This window comes from Portunus trituberculatus, chromosome 41 (assembly GCF_017591435.1).
Source record: "Portunus trituberculatus isolate SZX2019 chromosome 41, ASM1759143v1, whole genome shotgun sequence".
Classification (NCBI taxonomy): Eukaryota; Metazoa; Arthropoda; class Malacostraca; order Decapoda; family Portunidae; genus Portunus; species Portunus trituberculatus.
This window is the reverse complement of record NC_059295.1, coordinates 11,680,968-11,702,427: the sequence shown is the minus strand read 5'-3', so window position 1 is coordinate 11,702,427 and position 21,460 is coordinate 11,680,968. Positions and strand designations below refer to the sequence as shown.

The 21,460-nt window shown below is 36.9% G+C and overlaps 1 protein-coding gene across 4 annotated transcripts in view; it reads left to right on the top strand.

The window, feature by feature from the left end:
- Positions 1 to 21,460, top strand: part of LOC123516504 (E3 ubiquitin-protein ligase HERC2-like) — a 456,561-nt gene that overhangs the window by 329,715 nt on the left and 105,386 nt on the right. For all 4 annotated transcript variants that reach the window (XM_045275907.1, XM_045275905.1, XM_045275904.1 and 1 more), the window contains 10 exons: positions 3,407 to 3,616; positions 4,621 to 4,776; positions 5,722 to 5,947; positions 7,013 to 7,255; positions 8,041 to 8,210; positions 8,758 to 8,907; positions 9,909 to 10,077; positions 11,661 to 11,837; positions 19,738 to 19,887; positions 20,907 to 21,155. In XM_045275907.1, coding sequence (XP_045131842.1) covers positions 3,407 to 3,616; positions 4,621 to 4,776; positions 5,722 to 5,947; positions 7,013 to 7,255; positions 8,041 to 8,210; positions 8,758 to 8,907; positions 9,909 to 10,077; positions 11,661 to 11,837; positions 19,738 to 19,887; positions 20,907 to 21,155 — 1,900 coding nt within the window. The remainder of the gene's footprint in view (positions 1 to 3,406; positions 3,617 to 4,620; positions 4,777 to 5,721; positions 5,948 to 7,012; positions 7,256 to 8,040; positions 8,211 to 8,757; positions 8,908 to 9,908; positions 10,078 to 11,660; positions 11,838 to 19,737; positions 19,888 to 20,906; positions 21,156 to 21,460) is intronic.

Genomic DNA, 21,460 nt, shown 5'->3' with positions numbered 1-21,460 from the left:
ATTATAACAAGTTTAATCCCTGATTTGAACTTCCATTGAGAGTGCATCATAGTACAGTAAAAGGTTTAATGAAAGTAAAAATTATGAAATTAAACGTTTAGATAGTTTAATTTAAGTCATTATAATGTACATTAATGTATGTATGTACATAATTTTATAATGTTGATGATCTTAACTTTATGAAGGGAGGGAGAGTGAAACGGGAAATACACTAACTGGCAACCTATGGAATGTAAACAAAGTGCGCATCATGGTACCGCATATAAAACTTATGTACCACATTTCCACAAGGCTTTCCATTTTATCCATTGTAGAGTCACGAGTTCAGGTGGTTCTTTTAGCTTTCAAGGAAGATGTGGTCTCACCAGCCTTCTTAATAGAGTCTGCTGACTCTATTAAGATGGTGGCAAGCAGTGTTATTAGTTTTCTGGCCTCTCTCTTGTCTGTGAATAATACCCAGCTTCACTTCGAGAATAAGATACTTCCTGGTCTTCTTAGGAACGTTAGGCCACATTGCAGGGCGATTTGGTGGTAAGTTGAACTAGGGAAGATGAGCTGTTGGTGACGCTGTTATGTTTTAACTGGGGAGTGAGTGGTGAACATGATCTTGATCTTGATCTTGATGCTACAGGTGACACAGAATTTCTTCTGAGTCAGGCCTTTGTATCGGCAGTGCCTGTGTTGTCCACGAGAGGCTTGATCTTGATCTTTATTCTACAGGTGTCTCAGGATTTCTCCTGAGGCAGTCCTTAGTACCAGCAGCTCCTGGTGTATTCAAAAGCCTGTCAGCTTGCATGATATGGTGGGGCTTTCAAATTTGGAAAAAATTACCTGGATAAAACTTTGTTAAAGCTAGTTTGGTGTTTTTTAAATGAGCAGATGGTAGTAAAACGAAACCTTCATTGTAGCGAAATTTCGTTGTGTGAACCTTCGTTAAACGGGGGTTGCCTGTATTTTGCAAATGACGCCACAGACCCCGTGATATAGCGAAAAATCTGTGGAACGTATCTACGAGTATGTATAAAAAAAATGCGAAATAGCAAGGGAACACTGTACTGCTATGAATACATTAGTTTTCTCACTTTCAACAAAGAAGTTATTTATAATTTTTTTGTTTCTCACGACAGTTAAGGCAAACACAAGTCCAAGACCTAAATCAGAAGAAAATTAATTATAAAATCATTCAGTCACATGGTCAATATCTAGGTGCCACATACAATAAAACTCATAAGTTGGCATAACAGAGACAGAATTAGGACTTGCTTCATCCTCTTCTCCCATTTAGAATCTCCCCTTTCACCTTAAGCTGAGAATATTACACTAAGAAAGGCGTTTTGTTCTGGTTCAGGTTCTGGTTGAAGTTCAGATACTTGTGATGAAAAGCCATAAAAAGTAGTATTTTTTTTGCAACTAGATTAGCTTTTTGTTAGTTTTGTTATCAGAATTTAGTTGATGTTCTGTAACGAACCGAATTTTTACCTCATCAGCTCAAACAAGATGCAAATTAATTGATAAATTTTTCATAGTAGCCCAACCCACATCTTTCTGCTGAGCCTCTCCCACAGAATGACTGTTCAAATCATACCAAATTTGCTCTGGATTGATTCGGTTTAGTCAGCACCATACTAATTGCTGACTAAAAAATATTTACAGAAATTACTTCTGGACATTTTTAACACATTCCGTGTCATCAGTTACTATCCACTGTTGCAATGCAACCCACCCGTGGGCCATACAACAGTTTTCACATACATCACATTTTAATCTCACTATTAACACGTTCCCTGCAATTGCCAGCATGACGATCTCTCCTGCACTGCAATACAAATAAATTGTCATCACGTCAGTGCTGGTCAAGCCAGCGAAATGAGAAGAGCAGTGTTGTCTAGGAGGACACCCAAATGAATTGACAACCTCAAAGTGTTTGCCCACCGGTGGGTCGCATCGCATACCATGAAAAATCTATGACTTCTCTGTGATACTTTATTTGGCGATATTCAGTGTGTCTCTATACGTACTATATTTATCCTTTCCTAAATTTCTCTATATATTTTTCTCTCTTTATTTTCCATATTTAGAAAATGAATGTTACACAATTTTATGGCCAACTTAGTTCAACAGAAAGGAGAGGGAGAAGATAAAATAAGATGATAAGATATCAAGAAAATTATGAATTTATGAAAAGATCAATAAAGAAAATTATTGAAGCTTATCAAGGAAAGTCCAATTGTGATATATTTGTTTAGATTATTTGTTATAGAAAAGTTTTATGTTCTTCTGAATCTTCTTTTATATTTTTCCTGATATTATTTGGACAAATTGTAAAAAAAGCTGCCATTGGTGATCCTTTTGAATTAAATATATAAATAAACATAGTGAAGAAACAAAACCTAATGAATGAAAAAAATATCTGTTTAAAAAATTAACTGAAATTTTTTTTTTTTTCTTTTTCCTGAAACATGTAAGAAAACTATATGATCTTGCATTTTTCCTTCAGAGGAACATAAAACTTTTCTATAACAAATAAATCACAATGGGACTTTCCTTGATAATAAGCTACAATGATTTTCTCTATTGATCTTTTCATAATTTCATAATTTTCCTGATATCATCTTTATTATCTTATTTTTATCTTCTCTCTCTCTTTTGTCGAATTAAGTTGGCCATAAAATCATGTAACATTCATTTTCTAAATATGGAAAACAAAGAGACAAGAATATATAGAGAAATTTAGGAAAGAAAATATTGTACAGTATAGAAATGCCCTGAATATCACTAAATAAAGTATGCCCACCGGTGGATCGTATCGCAGAGAAGTCATACATTTTTCATGGTATGTGATATGACCCACCAGTGGGCAAACACTTTGAGGTTGCCAGTTCATTTGGGTGTTCTCCCACACAACACCCTCCTCTTCTCGCTTCACTGGCTTGACCAGCACTGACGTAACAACAATTTATTTGTTTTGTAGTGTTGGAGAGAGCGCCACGCTGGCAATCGCAGGGAATGTGTTAATATTTTGTTGTCTTGCTGTCTTACAAAATGCTGATTCATGAAGGTTGTAGTGTATCTCCAACAAAGTAGGTGTTTTACTGTTCAACAGGGCAGTAGCCACCACATCAAAAGAGGACAATTGAGGAAATAGGAAAACAGATGTAAGCACAACACAATGATAGCAGACATATCCTATGTTTAATTCAGCAACAAGAATTTCTCAGCTAGGATGAATGCTTTCAATATTACCAGCATCAAACCAATAATTTTTTTCACCATGAGGAAAATTAGGTGGCATACTTTGGTGATAAATCAAGGTGAACAGTTTGATGATACTAATCTAAACTTAAAGGAGTTTCTTGATGAGATCCTTCTTTAAGTTATTTTTCAACAGTGAAACTTTTCTTAACAGGTAGCATGTGGCAGTCGAGACGCTCAGACGCTGGCCTTGACATCTGAGGGGATGGTTTACTCTTGGGGTGATGGAGACTTTGGGAAGTTGGGGAGAGGAGGCTCAGAAGGCTGTGCACTACCTCAGAATATTGAACGTCTTAATGGCCTAGGGGTGTGCCAGATTGAGTGTGGTGCCCAGTTCTCTCTGACTCTCACCAAAAGTGGCCAGGTATGTACATGTTACATTCTATCTGTGTGTGTTTTGGCATCCATTACATCCTTCCTCAATCTCTCATCCATGGGTACATAGTCAACCAGGCTCTTATGTTCACCTCTCATACCTCCTCTTTTATGTGTGTCTATTGAGAATTTAATTTTTTGAAAAGATGCTTGCCAGGAACACTTTTTTTTCACATACAAGTCCATCAGATACTCCTCTTATTCATTTCATCTATTGCACATTTTTTTTCTTACACCTGCAGTCTCTCTACTTCCAATTTTTCCATTTACATATCCAGCTAACATTGTCTCCTTTCCCAATTTTTCTGATTCATTTACATGATTCCAAAAATTATTAATTTCTTATATTTACAGATGCATAAACACAAATGCACACAAACCTAATTTTTCCTACTCTTCTCACTGCATACATTGTCCTTAATCCTTAACATTTATGTATCTCAATTCCTTTTCATACTGTTGGGAACTTAATGAAGGTACATTTTCTTTTCCTCTTTTCTTTCTTATTTCATCAATACCACACTTTCTATTCCTACACCCAATTCTTACTTCATATTTGCATTTATTAAAGTCACTCAGTATTATTCTGTTGAGTTATGATAAAATTAGCACAAAGTACTTATTTTCTTGTATATGATAATCTGAAGTAAGTAGAGACAACCATATTATCATCGCACAGCATAGCATTCAACATGTGAAAAGATCAGAATTTGCTTTGAGGAATGAAAACACTATAAATTTCATTTACATTATTGAGTGTTTCATAAATCTATCGCATGATATTGTGTAGGCAATATTGATTATGGTACAAATACATATAAGATACATATTGCACAATATGATGTGCAACTTGATACTGAGAACTATTTTTCTATTTGAATTTACTGGCACTCTGCCTTGTACTTAAGAATATCTGAAATACCTCATCCATTCATTCTCATGTTATCTTCATGTGCTCATGTGTTTGATTTATTTCATGATTGTAACTGGTAGGTGTGGACATGGGGCAAAGGAGACTACTTTCGGCTGGGACATGGCACTGACCAGCACGTGAGACGGCCCACCTTAGTCGAAGGCCTCCGAGGCAAGAGGGTTATTCATGTAGCTGTAGGTGCCTTGCACTGCTTGGCTGTCACAGACACTGGCCAGGTAAGATGACAAATGTAAAGAATATGGAAAGCAAAAAGCACTGAAACTTATCATCATGTATGACTCAAAGTAATTTTCACAAAATTTGGCACATGTAACAGAAAATCAAATTAAGGTTAAGCACAAAAGAGCATTTGACATTAATAGCTCAGCCTTGGTTCAGAGAAATTATGTACTGAAATAAAAATGTATTGAAAGGTAGAAAGTGTGTATATGAAAATATCATAAGCTGAAAATTAGTAACATCTTTAAATTAAACCGTAACAGAAATCCTAGCCTCTCTTTTCATTCTCTTAATCCCATCTTTTTCTATCCCCACTCCCCTCCTGTCCTCTCTCTCTCTCTCTCTCTCTCTCTCTCTCTCTCTCTCTCTCTCTCTCTCTCTCTCTCTCTCTCTCTCTCTCTCTTTTTCACATCTTTCATCTAAAAAGTGACCTATTCTCATTAATGTTTATAAACCATTTATCTATTAAATTCAAGAATTATCTGGCATGTGTAATATGGGTAAAACCATTGAGAGAGAGAGAGAGAGAGAGTGTACTTACTTTAGTTTTGTAAATAAATTGGTGCTGTAAATAAATTCAGACAACTTTAAAAATGTAAGACTACTACATGATTCAAAACCAAAAAAAAAAAAGATCTCTGAAAAATGTTTCTACCTTGATTCATACTTTTAAGAAATATTTTCATTTTCATTATTTGAAGAGCTGAAGTGCTAAAAAACCATCCTGATGACTGATTTTTTTAATAAATTTTTTATTATTAAGAAATTACTGTTACTTTATTTGAAGAAAAAACATAAAAAAAATATTATAGATCCTGTTGCAAGTTGAAGAAATAGGAACTCAGAAATAATACTGTTAAAGGCTTTTGAAGTTCTATAATGGAATCTTTGCTCTTTAGTCGTAAATCTTATATGCTGCTGAATTCAATTAAACATTGCAGGTGTATGCTTGGGGCGATAATGACCATGGACAACAGGGTAATGGGACCACCATTGTAAACCGCAGACCTGCACTGGTATGCGGTCTTGAGGGAGTTAAAGTAGCTCGAGTGGCTTGTGGCTCTTCCCATAGCGTAGCCTGGACAGCTCCAGATCCTCCTCTACCAGCTGCAACTGAGCCTGTAATGTTCACAACCACTAAGGACCCTCTGGGTGCCTATGCACTAGGTTGGTTTACAATTATACAACAATGATGGCTTTCATTACTATCACAACAAGAATGAGTGAAGACATTTACCATATCCTTGAGAAAAAATGTGTCGTTTCATCATAAATTTCTTGATTAACTTTTCAACAGAGTTGAAAATGTTTTACTAGGCAAGATACAAGCATGGAGGCAAAGTTTCAGAGAACAAAAGAAGGGATCCCATCAGGTCCATAAGCTTTCTGAGAGTTTAGGCCAGTGAGGGCATGGAAAACGTCATTGGGAAAGGTTTTAATAGGTAACATCAGAGGATGGAGGAGAGGGAGGAACAAGCCCTGAATCACCCAAGATAAAGTTTTAGCAAAAGTTTGAGTGAAAATTTTAGTTTTAGAAGTCAAAGTAGATGAGATGGCAATGGTGAAATCAGGTTGAAATAGAGGAGGGAAAGATGAAGAAGCAAAGTTACTGTAGATGCATATAGCTAGGTGCCATAAGTTATGAGGGAAGTTAGAATTTGAAAGATGTAAGCCTTTTCTATTAATGAAGGAGATTTTGGCAGATTGGAAAACAGATGGCATGATTCTGGGCAGAAATAGAAAATGCATGAAATTCAGGTGATCAAGACTCAGTACATATTTTGGGCAACCTCTTTATCACATATAACATTAGAGCATGTTGTGCTAAACCAAAGTTAGGAAGGTTTGGAGCGAAAGAAAGGGTAAGCAATGTATGCCTCCATGCCATGCACTATCACCTCAGTTATGCACTCAGCACATCGAGATGGGTCTTCGACACAGAGCCAGTAGTTATTCCAAGAGAAATCAGGATGATACCTTCTCAGGTCCCACCAACTAGTAGAGGCAAAATACCAGTGGCACCTCTGTTTTAGGGTATCCTGAGGAGGGATTGGAGAGATAGGACAAGGTACAGCTATGAAAATATGATTAGAGTAGCCAACTGGATAAGATAGAAGAAGCATAAGGATTAGAGATTAGGAAAAGGTCAAGAATGTTAAGCATATATCCAAGACAATCAAGAATATGAGTAGGATGTAGTGTCTCAAAAATTATATTATGATTCATTTGCAGGAGTGACAGAGCCTCTTGGAGGGGATTGTGGAACAAGCCCAACCTCACCAAACAGTGGATCTGGGACCCCCACCAGTCCCTCACTCTCTCGTGTAGTACTCACATTGGAGTCTTCAGCAGCTCGTCAGACTGCATTACAGCATATTCTTAATGCTTTACAAGTTATGTATGCCCGAGATTGTGTCATTGCTGCTCTTGACACATCTGCCTCAGCTCTCCCTCAAGCTAAGGAGGACTACCAAAGTAAGTATTATAGACTCTTGTTGACTGCTGATAGTGGTGTTCATTATTGTTTTGACTAAACTTCCTTTCTTTTTTAAAGAGATAAGAGTTTTCATTGATTAACTGAAATTTTCTTACATGCTTCTGTATTTTGTCTGTGTCTGAGATATCTGGTATATTACCTGTGGTGTGGGATTTTACTTAACAATTAAGGTCTCTGGCAGTATTTTCTTCCATTGGTGACAAGACAGGCCTACTATTTTTACCATGAAAAAATCATTACTGTCCACTCCAATGCAACTGTAATGTAAAGTTTCTAGTCATAAATTGGGTCATCAGTGTAAGCAGTGAAAAATTAGAAACAAAAATTTGAGTATATGAAAGCAGATTGCCTTGTTTTTGACAGTATAGGAAAGTAGAACTTGAAAAAAGTTGAACTTTTAAAAGTTGAGAAGAGTTATAGTACATTGATTCAAGAAGGTTCTATGATAAGTACAAAAAAAAAAAAAAAAAATTGACAAACCATTCATAAATCATTATGTACCTTTGCACTATAACATCAGATGACAAAGAATAGTCCACGTAAATGTCAAAATTCTCTGAAAGCACTGATGAAACACTATAAAAAAGAACAGTGTAAGATTAGACACAGGTAAAATTAAGTGTTGTTTTGAATGTGTTTAAGTTTCATCATATCTTCTCTGGATTTTATGATAAACATTTCTACATTCTGTTTTGGCTGCTTTGCTATGCTGAACTCCTACAAGAGTTTATTTTGTTTTCTAAAAAGCCCTGTAATTTTATAGACTGTGGTCCAGGATCTAAGGAGGGAGGGCTACCTACCCCAGAGTCCTTAACAGATGCCATTGCTGATTCCTCATCATCCCTTTCAAGTCCCAATGGAGGAGAAATAGCTGAAGGGGGTGGAGAAGCCCCAGCATCTGTGCTTGATGCTGCTGCTGTCCCTACAGCTTTGGTAAACCTTGTGTCTCAGCCATTATTTACTTCATATACATAGCCTCCTATATTATCACAAATTTTATGTAACAGTTTCATGTTTTGTTGTACAGGGTTCTTCAGAGTTTTGAATTTACTCTCTTTTTGAAAACAAACATAAACTGTCAGATTGTGTAACTCATAATATATTAACATGTGAAAATATTTGAGGAATTTTACAGCTAAATGGTCCATCCTAGAAAAAAAAATCATATCAATTTCAATTTCTTATTGCTATTAAATTTTCATGGTGATTTCTCAGCCAATTTGTACTGTACTTTTAGTCACCAAACAATCTCATCATACCAGTGAAGTCAAAAGAAAGTTATGTTGTATTCATATACCAACAATTGGTATAAAAAGACCAGTGAAGTTATACATAAGTATATATATATATATATATATATATATATATATATATATATATATATATATATATATATATATATATATATATATATATATATATATTAGACAAATCTTAGAAGTTTGTTTTTTTGATATTGATAAATAGATTGGTTCCCCAGAGCTGTGGGACAAGTCCTGACAGTGAAGAGAGTGTTGTGCTACAACTTGCTTCAGTACCTTCTACTGGCTCCCTCTCTTCACGGGCTTCTCGTCTTTCCCATTCTGCCATGAGCATCCTGGCAGCTACTCTCACCACCAAAGCTGATGTGGTAAGATTCTGATTTTCCTTTCAGCCAAGCCATGACATACTTATTAGTGCAAGAGGTACCTTTAAAACCTTAATATTTACTAGAACCTACAAACACTAGACCTTGGACTAATCCTGCTATGAGACAAACAAATATAACATAGGTAGTGACATTGTCTCAACTCAGTGGAGTAATGAATTTTGGGCATCATATTTTTTATCATCATTCCACGTGTGATTTTAGTTATAATATTTTAGTACATGCTCTTTGAATTTATTTTAGCTCTTTTCAAAGCATAAGGATGTGTGAAAATAGACTTACCTCAAGGAATAATGGCATCATACCAAGGAACACGCTGAATCTTGCACATGTTGCCAGGTTTAGTGTGTAATTAACTGCAAGTTTGTTTTGGTATAGAATATGCAATGTAAGCATTTTTTCTTAGTTAACTTCGTCCTGACTGGTGTTATTCTACATGAATTGCCAGTAAGTATGATCTGTTATACATTGTTGGCATGCAAAAAAAAAAAAAAGAATTATTTTTGTGGCGGAGAAATGATCATCACTTTGTTTACATGTGTGAAGATGTTGTGGGTTTGATTCCAGGGCCACTATTGCACAGACTTACTACTAGCCAGTGGGTCAAAGGTGAACCTTGGTCTTATAAAGATACAGGTTCCTTTTTTTTTTTTTTTTTTTTTTTTTTTTTAAGATGCACCTTATAAGCTATCAAGTACAGTATATCTGCTTACCTAGAGAATCAGAGGCAGTGGTCAGGTAGCAGCTACTGCTTGATACTGTGAATGGGTTCAAGTGAAGTGTTATGATGAATTGTCTTAGGAATTGGGAGATTAGGAGTTAGAATATGAATTTTCAAACTTCAGTTGGTTTATGGTTAGAATTAATTATTTACTTTTATTATTTTTATTTATTTATATGTTTATTTTTATTTTCATTAATTTTTTTATTTTCTACATAAAATGCATTGTGTTTGCTTAACTTGGATATTCATGTGTTCCCAGGTGCCTGATGCTATGGATGGCCCTGATGATGGTAGTCTCAGTGGCCTTGATGAATTCACACGTCGGTTGGGTGAAGATGATGCCCGGGTGCTAGTGGACCTCCTCAAGCTGGCTGTGGCAGGCCGAGCAGGACCAAGAGCTTCTCCTGCCATTACCAAAGTTCTGACAGGTGAGTGTTTCTTATTATATCCATGTCACATGTTCATCTTGTGTGTGCTTTGTTTATTTATTTTATTTATTTATATTTTAAGGATATGTTTAAGGAATAGCATTCTCTTCAATATATGTAGATAAGGGATCTGGATGTGAATAACATACAACATTCAAGCTTGCATTCTGTGAAAATGAATTTTCTAAAAAAAAGCATGGATTGACAAAATGGGAGACTAGGAGCAAAGAAATTGTGTGTGATATATTTGATATAACCACTTTTCCATTGCTGTGAATTGTGGAGTCTGCGTGAAAGAGGTATTAGTAGAGGCCAAGCTCTTGAATATGCAAAGAGAAAATATTTGTATAGGGAGAGATGAAGTCTCTTCTGCTAAGATCTCTCCTTTTGGGGATGATTTCAGAGGGAGTGAGGCATCACAAAAACAGAGAAGTCTGAGAAATTTGATGCTTGGTAAAAAAAATTGTGCACAATTTGTAAAGAGTATAATTCAATGCAAGATACCAAATTTGAGAGAGGCAAACAACTGGCATCTGCTTCATGGCAACACCTCAGCCAATTATTTGCACGAGATCCAGCACCAGAGTCCCTTTGTTGGTCACATTCCAAACTCTCCAGACATGGCTCCTTGTAATATTTGGGTGCTTGCTGAAATTAGATATTTGCAGATTTGAAAAGTGAGGAGCCAAAATGCAAATTTAACAGCATACCTGGTAACCATTCTGGAACAGGACTTACAAAAATATACCCTGAATGAAAGAGCAGATGAATGAACCCATTCACTATTATTTGGTATATCTTATTTCAATCACTAACCACTCAAGGACATTTCTTCTCGTTCTACAGACATCTTCAAACATTTACCAGTTTGATATTGCAAAATATATGCCTTTTCATCTTTTTTTCTTGCAGATGTTTATAAAGATTTTATACATTAATTTTAGCACTATGAATTGTTCCATATCACAGTAGAAGTGTTAATAATGTGGCATTACTAGGGACAATAGAGTTAAAACCTAAAAATTTAGTCTCACAACCTAATGGATCTTTTAGTCTCATTTCCCAAAAATAGACCTTTTATTTAATCAAGAGCTAATGCAGATGTTGTTTTAATGTTTTATACAAATCAGTATATACATTTTCACATGCATTTTGAGGTGTTTCCTTCAGCATTGAATCTTGTGATGGTGAATGGCATTTATACCTGCTGATTATCATGATTATTAGTTTAGAACACTACAGGTACAGGTGCATAACCATAACCATCAGTGTTGTCACTGATACTGTGATCAGTGATTCAGAATGTGTACACTTGATATAGCTAGTGTTTTGTGTTGTATTTTCTTTATTTTTTAGCCAGTGATCAGGTATCTTTTTGTGGTTGAGGTAAACATAGTAAGTATTGTACAAGGCTTTTCTTAGATTCATCCAAACTGTCCCAATAAATCATTCAGAAATTCGCAAAATCCTGGAAACCAATCCATTCTCAGTCCCAATATAGCTGTTTAAACATCAATAGCAGATAAAACATTTTTTTCAATGCTTCTGAAAAGTTTTTATAATTCATTTTGTCTTGTCATCAGGTCTTTCCCAAGAAAATCCCAATGTGGCTGGGATGTTGACTGAGCTCTGTGTTACTGAATTGGAGGATGCAGCGTCTGACACAGAAGCTATGCGCTCAGTCCCACAACCTGTGGTCCAGGAGAGTTCCCATCCCTACACAGATGATGTCACACTTACTGGAGTTGTCAAGATTCCAGGTGAGGAGTAAAGAGTCATTTTCTTGAGAAAATTACCTTGAATAACAGCTAATAAGGATTTTTAGAATTATATCACCTGCTGTCATCAATATAGTCATTATCTTGAACAGTCAGGTTGCTACTAGAGCTAATAGTCCATATTAAATTGTCATTCAATTTATAATAAAAGTAATGGCAGAAAATAGCTATGCTCCTAACCTGGTTGGGACAAGCACCTCCTAAGTTAAAATTAAGCTTTAAAACCAGTACAGTTTAGGAACAATAATTTTAAAACCATGTCAAACCATTGTTTACTCACACAGCTGATCAATGCTCACTACTGACATCACTTCATTTGCTCCTACTAAGTTATTTAAGTCTTCATCCCTGTAAACAGTGGTTTTCTAATGGTGTGGCTTGGGGCAACTTCATTGCTACAGATCAGAAGAGAATCAGTTGTGAAGCACACAAGTACTCTTAAACTTACATCACTGTGGGTGGTTTGGGTTGTGTCAGCTCAGTCCCTTTCCCTAGTCAGTTGCTAAACTAGCATTGCTGCAGATGACAGGAGCAACAGTGGCACCAGCAATATGCTCCTGCTCCTTGGTCACCTGTTAAACCAGCATCATTGCAGGCAACAGCATTGGCAGCAATCTACTCCCTCCCTCCAGTCACTTTCTAAACTAGTATTACTTCAAGTGGCAGAGTTGGCAGCAGTACTTCTGTTGCCAAACTGACATCATTGTGGAGATGATGACAGCAGCTCACTCCCTATCCACAATGAGTTGGTAAATTAGCATTCCTGTGTGACAGGACTGGCAGTAGGCATTCCTAACATAACATAACATAACATAAATAATAGGATAACAAATGGCCACCAGGGCCCATCTAGGTTATCCTGTATCAGTCGCATAGCGACCTCGTCATCAGTACTTAAAGATACACTTACAAGTACACAATATATTATATACTAATTCTAAATATTTGGCCCATTAACAGGGCTAAGTCCTGCAGCGAAATCCTCTACAATCTGTGATCCCCATACAAGGGGATCATGTCTTGTTTAACTATAGTAAATTTCTTATAAAAACTATCATGCAGCACTATACATAATTATAAATCTAATAAATTTAAGTGCTTATCTAATCTGTTTTTAAACATTGTCAAACTAGTGCTATTTACAACCCTCTCTGGCAAGGCATTCCAGAAGTTTACCACCCTATGACTAAAGAAATATTTACTTATATCTAACCTGCAGCCTTGCTTTCTAATCTTCCTGCCATGATTTGTAGTCCTACTTCCCTCCTCTAAGGTAAAGAAAGATCTCACATCTATGTAGTTTGTATCTGAGAACATTTTAACATAACATAAATAATAGGATAACAAAGGGCCACCAGGGCCCATTTAGGTTATCCTGTATCAGTCGCACAGCGACCTCGTCATCAGTACTTAAAGATACACTTACAAGTACACAATACATTATATACTAATTCTAAATATTTGGCCCATTAACAGGGCTAAGTCCTGCAGGGAAATCCTCTACAATTTGTGGACCCCATACATGGGGATCATGTCTTGTTTAACTATAGTAAATTTCTTATAAAAACTATCATGCAGTGCTATACATAATTATAAATCTAATAAATTTAAGTGCTTATCTAATCTGTTTTTAAACATTGTCAAACTAGTGCTATTTACAACCCTCTCTGGCAATGCATTCCAGAAGTCTACCACCCTATGACTAAAGAAATATTTTCTTATATCTAACCTGCAGCCTTGCTTTCTAATCTTCCTGCCATGATTTCTAGTCCTACTTCCCTCCTCTAAGGTAAAGAAAGATCTCACATCTATGTAGTTTGTATCTGAGAACATTTTAGATAACTCTATCATATCCCCTCTTATACATCTCCTCTCAAATGAAAACATGTTTAATTCCTTTAATCTATCTCTATACTCCAGGCGCTTTAATGCTGGTATCATCCTAGTTGCTCTTCTTTGAACTGCTTCTAACATGTTGATATCCTGCCTATAGTGGGGTGACCAGGCCTGTATGCAATACTCTAAATGGGGCCTAACATAGGAATTATATAAGCTACACACCACTTCCTTACTTTTATAACTAACATTTCTATTTATAAAACCCAGGATCCTATTTGCCCTATTTCTTGCTTCTAAACATTGCTTTGAAAATTTCATAGTCCTGTCTATCACTACTCCTAAATCCTTTCCTTCCTCTACTGCCTCTAGCCAACATCCCTCCATCTCATAGCTAAAGTTTGTGTTGTCTTTACCTAAATGCATAACCTGACACTTTTTAGAATTAAACTCCATCTGCCACCTGTCTGCCCATGCTATCAGCCTGTCCAGGTCTCGTTGTATTCTGTAATTGTCCTTTTCACCCTGTACTGCACATGCTATCTTAGTATCATCTGCAAACTTTGATACTTTGCTACTAATTCCTATATCTAAATCGTTAATGTACACCAAGAAAAGAAGAGGTCCTAGCACTGATCCTTGGGGTACCCCACTAACCACTTCCTTCCACTCAGACATTGCCCCATTTAATACTACTCTCTGTTTCCTATCAGAAAGCCATTCACTAATCCAATCAACTAACCTACCCCTATCCCATGTAGTCTCAATTTGTACACTAGCCTCCTATGCGGTACCTTATCAAACGCCTTGCTAAAATCTAGATATATAACATCTATGCTATTTCCATCATCTAACTCCTTGGTAATATATTCTAAGATATCGAGCAAATTTGTAAGACAGGACCTCCCTGATCTAAAGCCATGTTGGGTATCTCTAATTAATCTATTCTCATTTAAATGCTCCCAAATACTACCCTTAATGATTTTCTCTAGTATCTTACATACTATACTAGTTAAACTGATTGGTCTATAATTATTCGCATCATCCTTCCTACCTTTTTTAAATATTGGAGTAACATTAGCTAACTTCCAGTCCTGAGGTATCTCAGCAAACCTAAGTGATCTTTCAAAGATTAACTTAAGTGCTTCAGAAATACTGTCTACACCCTCCCTAAGTACTCTGGCATGTAGCTCATCAGGACCACTAGCTTTCCTATCGTCTAGTTCAAGAATAAATTTCCTAATAATTCCCGGTTTTATATCAATATTTTCTAAAGCTCTTAAACTACTCGTCGCACTGTTTGTAACAGGATTTCCTATTCTTTCCTAGTAAATACTGAAGAAAATTGTTCATTCAATAATTCTACTATGTCTTCATTTTGATCCACTACTACACCATCTTTTCTGAGTGGTCCAATCCTATCCTTATTTCTTTTATCACTGACCTTGTAATAACTATATAATTTTTTGGGATCTTTACTCCCAGCTCTAGCTAGTTTTATCTCTGCCTGCCTTTTACTTTTTTATAACCTTACTCAAATCATCTCTGACCTGTCTGTACCTAATCAAATCTACATCTTCCCCACTTTTCTGCAACTCTCTATATGCCCTCTTCTTCTCTCTGATCTGGCTACCTATCTCATGAGTCCACCATAATGGCTTCCTGTTTCTCTGCCTTATATCTTTGTAAGGGATACACTGCATCACTATACCCTTTACTACAACCTTAAAATATCCCACATCTCCTGTGCAGTTTTATTTCCAAAACTATCTTCCCAGTTTACCTCTCCTAATAACTGACGTAACCTACCATAATTGCCTTTCTGATAGTTTGGGACTCTAGTCTTATTCACTATATTATCCCTACTGGAATTAATGATAAATCTAATTATATGATGGTCACTGTTTGCTAAAGTCTCTCCTACCTCAACTTCCTTTAAACAATGCTCAATATTTGTTAGTACTATGTCTAAAACCTTCCTCCCCCTAGTAGGTTTATCTACCATCTGCACTAAATAGTTATCCTGAAAACTTTCCATAAACTTATTTTCACTAGCATCTCCTACCATCCTCTCCCAGTTTACTGACTTAAGATTAAAATCCCTAAGATAATTGTCTGACTAGTACACCCCTATTTATCTCATCTACCATAAGGTTGTCTACATCTGCTGACTGGTTAGGTGGTCTATAAAAAGCTCCTACTCTAATAACCTTACTTTTGTTTACTCTAACATCCAGCCATAAGGACTCTACTCTGTTATCTACCTTAATACCATTAACCTGACTGGAAATGAAGGATTTTTTTACATAAATAACTACTCCTCCACCTATCCTACCAATTCTCTGGTGTAAATACATAATGTATCCATCTACTTCATATTCTTTCCTATTTTCCTAAACTTTTCCTCATTTACCCATGCCTCTGTGACACATACAACATCTAAGTCCTCCTCAACTATATAACTAGATAACTCGTCCTTCTTGTTCCTAAGACTCCTGGCATTTACATAAAAACATTTAAGTCCTGCTACCTTCCTAGATGCTGTCTCCTTATTTGGAATCCTAATCTTATTCTCTCCTATTTGCACCTGGAAATCTTTCCTAATCTTTTCACTATCTCTGTTTATCCTATCTAATTTATGTCTAACATCTTTCTTCTGGAATGCATTTGCTACCTCACCCCTACACTCCATCCCAACTCCCCTCCAGACATCCACTCAGCACATCCACACCCTTCCTACTCAGATGCACACCATCCCTAGCATACAAATCCCTTCGCCCATAGAACCTATCCCATACATCCACAAAGCTGACACCCACATCCTTACACATCCCTTTTACCCGATCATTCACACCAATGGCTCTAGACAACCATTCCCTGCTAACATACACACGAGGCAAGATTCCTGACACTGCACACCTCCTACCACTCTCCCTTATCTTGCCTAACATTTCCCGAAATCTTGCCACTAACTCCTCCGACCCACCTGCTCTGACATCGTTCCCACCTACGTGCAAAACTACTACACCCTCCTCTCCATCCCCCAACCCTCTTCTGCACCTCCTCACTCACTGCCTTCACACCTGCACCAGGCATACACACGTTCGTCCTCCTATCCCTGTCTTTCCCACAGAAAGTGCTATCTAAATACCTAACCTGAGAGTCACCCACCACACACACCTGAGGTGTGCTAGGCACAACCCTCCTCCTCCTCTCCTCTACCCCCTTCTTTCTCCTTTCACTCACCACAACCACTTCATTCACTCCACTCTCACTCTCACTCTCCCCCTCTCCCTCCAACAAACCGAACCTATTTTCACACTCAACAGGTTTAGTCCTATCCTCCCTAACTGCCTCCGCTTTCCTTCCCCTCGCAACCTGCCATCTCTGCCCATCCTGACTACTATCTTTCCCAATCTGGCTCGCCTGCTCCCTCTTCCCCACTCTGCTCTTCCCGACAGAGGGCCAAGCCACCCTGTCACCCTCAAAAGGTCCAACCTTCGGCCTAACACTGATCTCGTGCCTAATTTTTTCCAGTGCCTCCCCAAGCCTCTTAACCTCCTCCTTCAACTCAAAGATGAAAACTTCATTCGCACTTTTCCCCTCACTTAGCTTTCTCATTTCCTCTCGCAATTCTCGGTACTCAAGAGAAAGAACTAAATTCTCGCTCTTGAGGCTACACACCATACACTCAGAAAAGTCAACGACCTTCCTGTCATGCCCACACATCTCACACACAACAAACTCTCCCAATCCCATCTCAACACTCTCTTTCACGCACTCAATCACACTCTGATATACCTCAGTAGCTACCGCCATACTAATTTACAATCTGTTAACTCACAAACAAATAAAAATACTTGGTGACGGTGGGGTAGGGGAACCGCGGTGGTGGGGGGGCCTAAGTGAGGTCAACTAATCCTCTTTCAATTCCTCCCACATTTGTATTATCTTACTTCACATAGCAGACTTTTCAGCATTTTACATTTTGTATATTGTGTGTTAGTGACAACCTGAGTGTACTTATTACATTAGTTGGCATCCACACACAAGAGTAAGCAGTGAACTAAAATGCATTTCCAATTAGATATATTAATTTCTTTCTATCATGTATTACCACATTACAAATTTCACTTTGTGTGATGAGGAATGGACTTTTCTCATGTGGTTGTTAAGAGGCAAAGATGTAAGTCTAATTACAGTCAATCTAAATATTGCTGTAATTTTTTGGTGTATGTAATGTGCATGAGCATGGTGACTCCACCACCTATCATGAGATGCAATCAGTCCTAGGGAAGCAGATCTCACTATCACTAGCCTTGATGAGCAGTTGCATAGAGAGATTACCTCAAATTCAAACTTACTTTCTAAGGAAAAGATATTTAAAATGGAAACATTTAGCTCAAAACACATGAACAGGTAAACTCTGGAAGGGAAAATAAGGAAGTAAATTTAATAATGATCATTCTTGGGCATATACATGCACACACAGGACTTACTACAGCATATAAACATCAGTACTGAACCAAGCTTCTTCCTCAGTAAGGTATTCTGTGTAAAGGTGTCTTCTGCAGTAGCATCTTTGTTATAAAGTTGATCAGTAATTTATCATTCTGCTAAAATAAAGAGCAATTCCTAACTAACTTTTTCTTAAGACAAATTTTAGTGTTCCTACAAGAAACTTGTAGGAAACATCAAGCCAGTACTCTGGGTGGGGGGCAATTATGTCAACTGTAGAGATTTCTTTTTAATGCAGTTTAGCATAATGAGTAATGTATTATCAATTATCTGTTTACTAGATAATGTTCCCAGCTCTTCCTTGTTGTCTGACAGGTATTAACCCCAAAAAATGCTTGTTCATTGCTTTCTCAGCTGGATACATTACAGTTAAAGTGAGCAAAGATAAAGCAGTATCAGGCAATCATTAGGACTTAATTTACACGTAGCTGTCAAGCATTGATCATGGTTTGATGTTTTAGCTACCATCTCCTCTACATTTTGGGACTTTACAGTTTTGGTTACCATAGTTTTACAGTTTGGTTGATTACTTTTTTTTTTTACGTTATGATCTATAGCGCCTGTAGATATGCTTGAAGAGTATGTATAGGAACACTGTTCAGCTTTCACCCATTAGTGGTCCAGGCAATTCTATTTATAGTGGTACCCATATTAGGGCCCATATCATCACTCAAGCACATCTTTGGTGTAATCACTTAAAACCTGGGTATCATGATGACATGTAGGTAACTTTAAACCACATGACAGATGGCATAGTTTCAAGGCAATGCATGGTGGGATTCAAACCTACATGTGGACGTCTGCCCGATCCCATGCTCACCACCTTATCCACTATGCCACTGGCCCCCTAAACAACTAGTTACCGTATTTCCCGTCTCATAAGACGCACTTTTTTTTCCTGAAAAATGCCCCCAAAATCACCCTGCATCTTAACACTGGAAGGTCAAGTTGATAGGGGTGTCTGACAAGACTCCAACACCCCAGGAATGACATAGAAACACTCACACTCAACAAACATAAAATGTAGTCCTACAATTATCATTTACTTTGATACTACACTTTGTTTAATGAAGGTACAGTATACGAAGATATCTATATTGATACTGCACTTTTTCTAATGAAGGTAACAAGATATTTACAGTACCGATTGTTATGAAGTGAATTGGTTGTTTTGATGACTCATCAACGCCATCTACACAAAAACATGGATTTGAGGATCAATAAATGTCTACAATTTGTTATTTTATAACAATTATTTTAGCAGTATTTATTTTATAAAATTTTGTTGATATTTTATAATAAAGCAATATTTTGATGCTGTTATTGGTGCTGTAGAGTCGCCGACTTGGAACTGATGCTCAGGTAGGTTGTAAAACCCTCAAAACTTTTTTTTCCAAAAATTGCTTAGCTAATTATAGGGTGCGTCTTACCACTTATAGCGTCTTATGAGACGGGAAATATGGTATGTAAACTGTTGCATTTCCTTTGTAAACTTGCTAACCCGAAAAATCTTCATCTTCATTTTTAGGTGCGGAGGCTCTGCGGATTGAGTTTGACCGTCAGTGTTCAACAGAGAGAAAGCATGACCCTCTGACAATTATGGATGGTGCTGGCAAGATCATCTGTACGCGGTCTGGCAGGGAGTGGTCAGACTGGTCCACGGAGGTTCGCATTGCAGGTGGGTTTTGGAACATTTAGGGGCTGGCTGTTCAGTTTTTTTCTATGATTTCATCCGTGATGGCTGGTAATAAAGTTTGACTACATCACTTAAGAATATGAGTAATTACAGCGCAAAAGTTCACTATATCACTGATGTCCTCTATTTATCCACTATCAATAAGATCATCCATCAAAAAATTAAGAATGTTTTTCTGAAAATATTATGTACAATATTGTTCACCTTGTAATAATAGATATGTATCTATTATTACAAGGTTGTATATATTTTCAGTACATTATAAAAAAAGTATATGCTCTCTTGCAATTGGTTAATCACAGCATAGATTCTATTTTCTATTCCTGCATTTCTTATGTAATAAAATAAGCAATACAATTCCCACAGTATTTGCATTTTCTGTGATAAATTATACAATTCAGTGAGTTGATACTCCATTGTATTCTATATAAATCCTATATAAATTTCTTTTGTCTATCTTTTGTTTCTAATCCACACAAAGTAGGTACAATGGAGACACAATACTCAAACTTAATTTGTTCCAAATGGCTGTTCAAGTATTGAAAAGTTTGACTATTGATACCTATAAATCAGGTAATTTGTTCTGATTTTAGCAAAACCTAAGGTTTATAAAAATTACAATATTTTTTTTTACAAATTTGATTTGTACATACCATAAGTGAAGCTGGTGATGGATAACTTAGAAGAGGAGAGAAGAAGGGTGGGGAGGAGGAAGGAGGTTGCCGGAGGATGAGTCACCATCCAAAAATATAATGGTTGTAGTTTTAAGAAATTATAATTTTTAATCTTTAATCTTTTAGCAATAGAACTGCTCCAGCAAAAATACTTTGGTTTTTTATGACAAATGACATGAAAGAAACCTCTTCCTTTAACTGGTTGGTTTTCATTATCAGGATAGTTTTTTATTGTTTGCTCAGTATTCTCTCTAAGCAAGATCCTTCACCTTCCTTATTGACAGAAATCTAGCAAAGGTGATGTTTATTGAACTTTTCCTATCACAGGTGATGAGATGCGATGGAAATTCACTAGTGATGGCTCAGTGAATGGGTGGGGATGGCGGCTGACAGTGTTCCCACTTATGCCATGTGCAGCACCTCGAGACTTGCACAGTGATCGCAGGTTACTGTCTCGCCCTCTGGTGGATTTACCCATGTGTCTACTGGATCCCTTGTTGCCACTGTGCACACAAAGCACCATTTTGTCCCGCCTAGCAGCCTCTCTAGCTCTCTGTGCTCAGCTGTCTTCTCTAGGTGTGTTTTAAGTATCATACATACAGACAACTTAGGCTCTTAAACTTTGTATATTTTAATTTCAACAGTATATTGTTTGTTTAGTCATGCAGTACAAAATGTGATGTTGTGTATCACTATTGTATGGTATCTAGAAGAATGCATAACTATAACCATGTAATATATTTTTCCCTTTTAGAAAGTGGTTCCTAAAATGCTATTGGCTTTAGAGCAAATTAGAGATTGAATTGATTAAAGGATGAAGCTAGTGAGGGGTAAAATAAGAAGTGTTTTTACATTTACTCCAGTTGGTGATACTAAGTTGG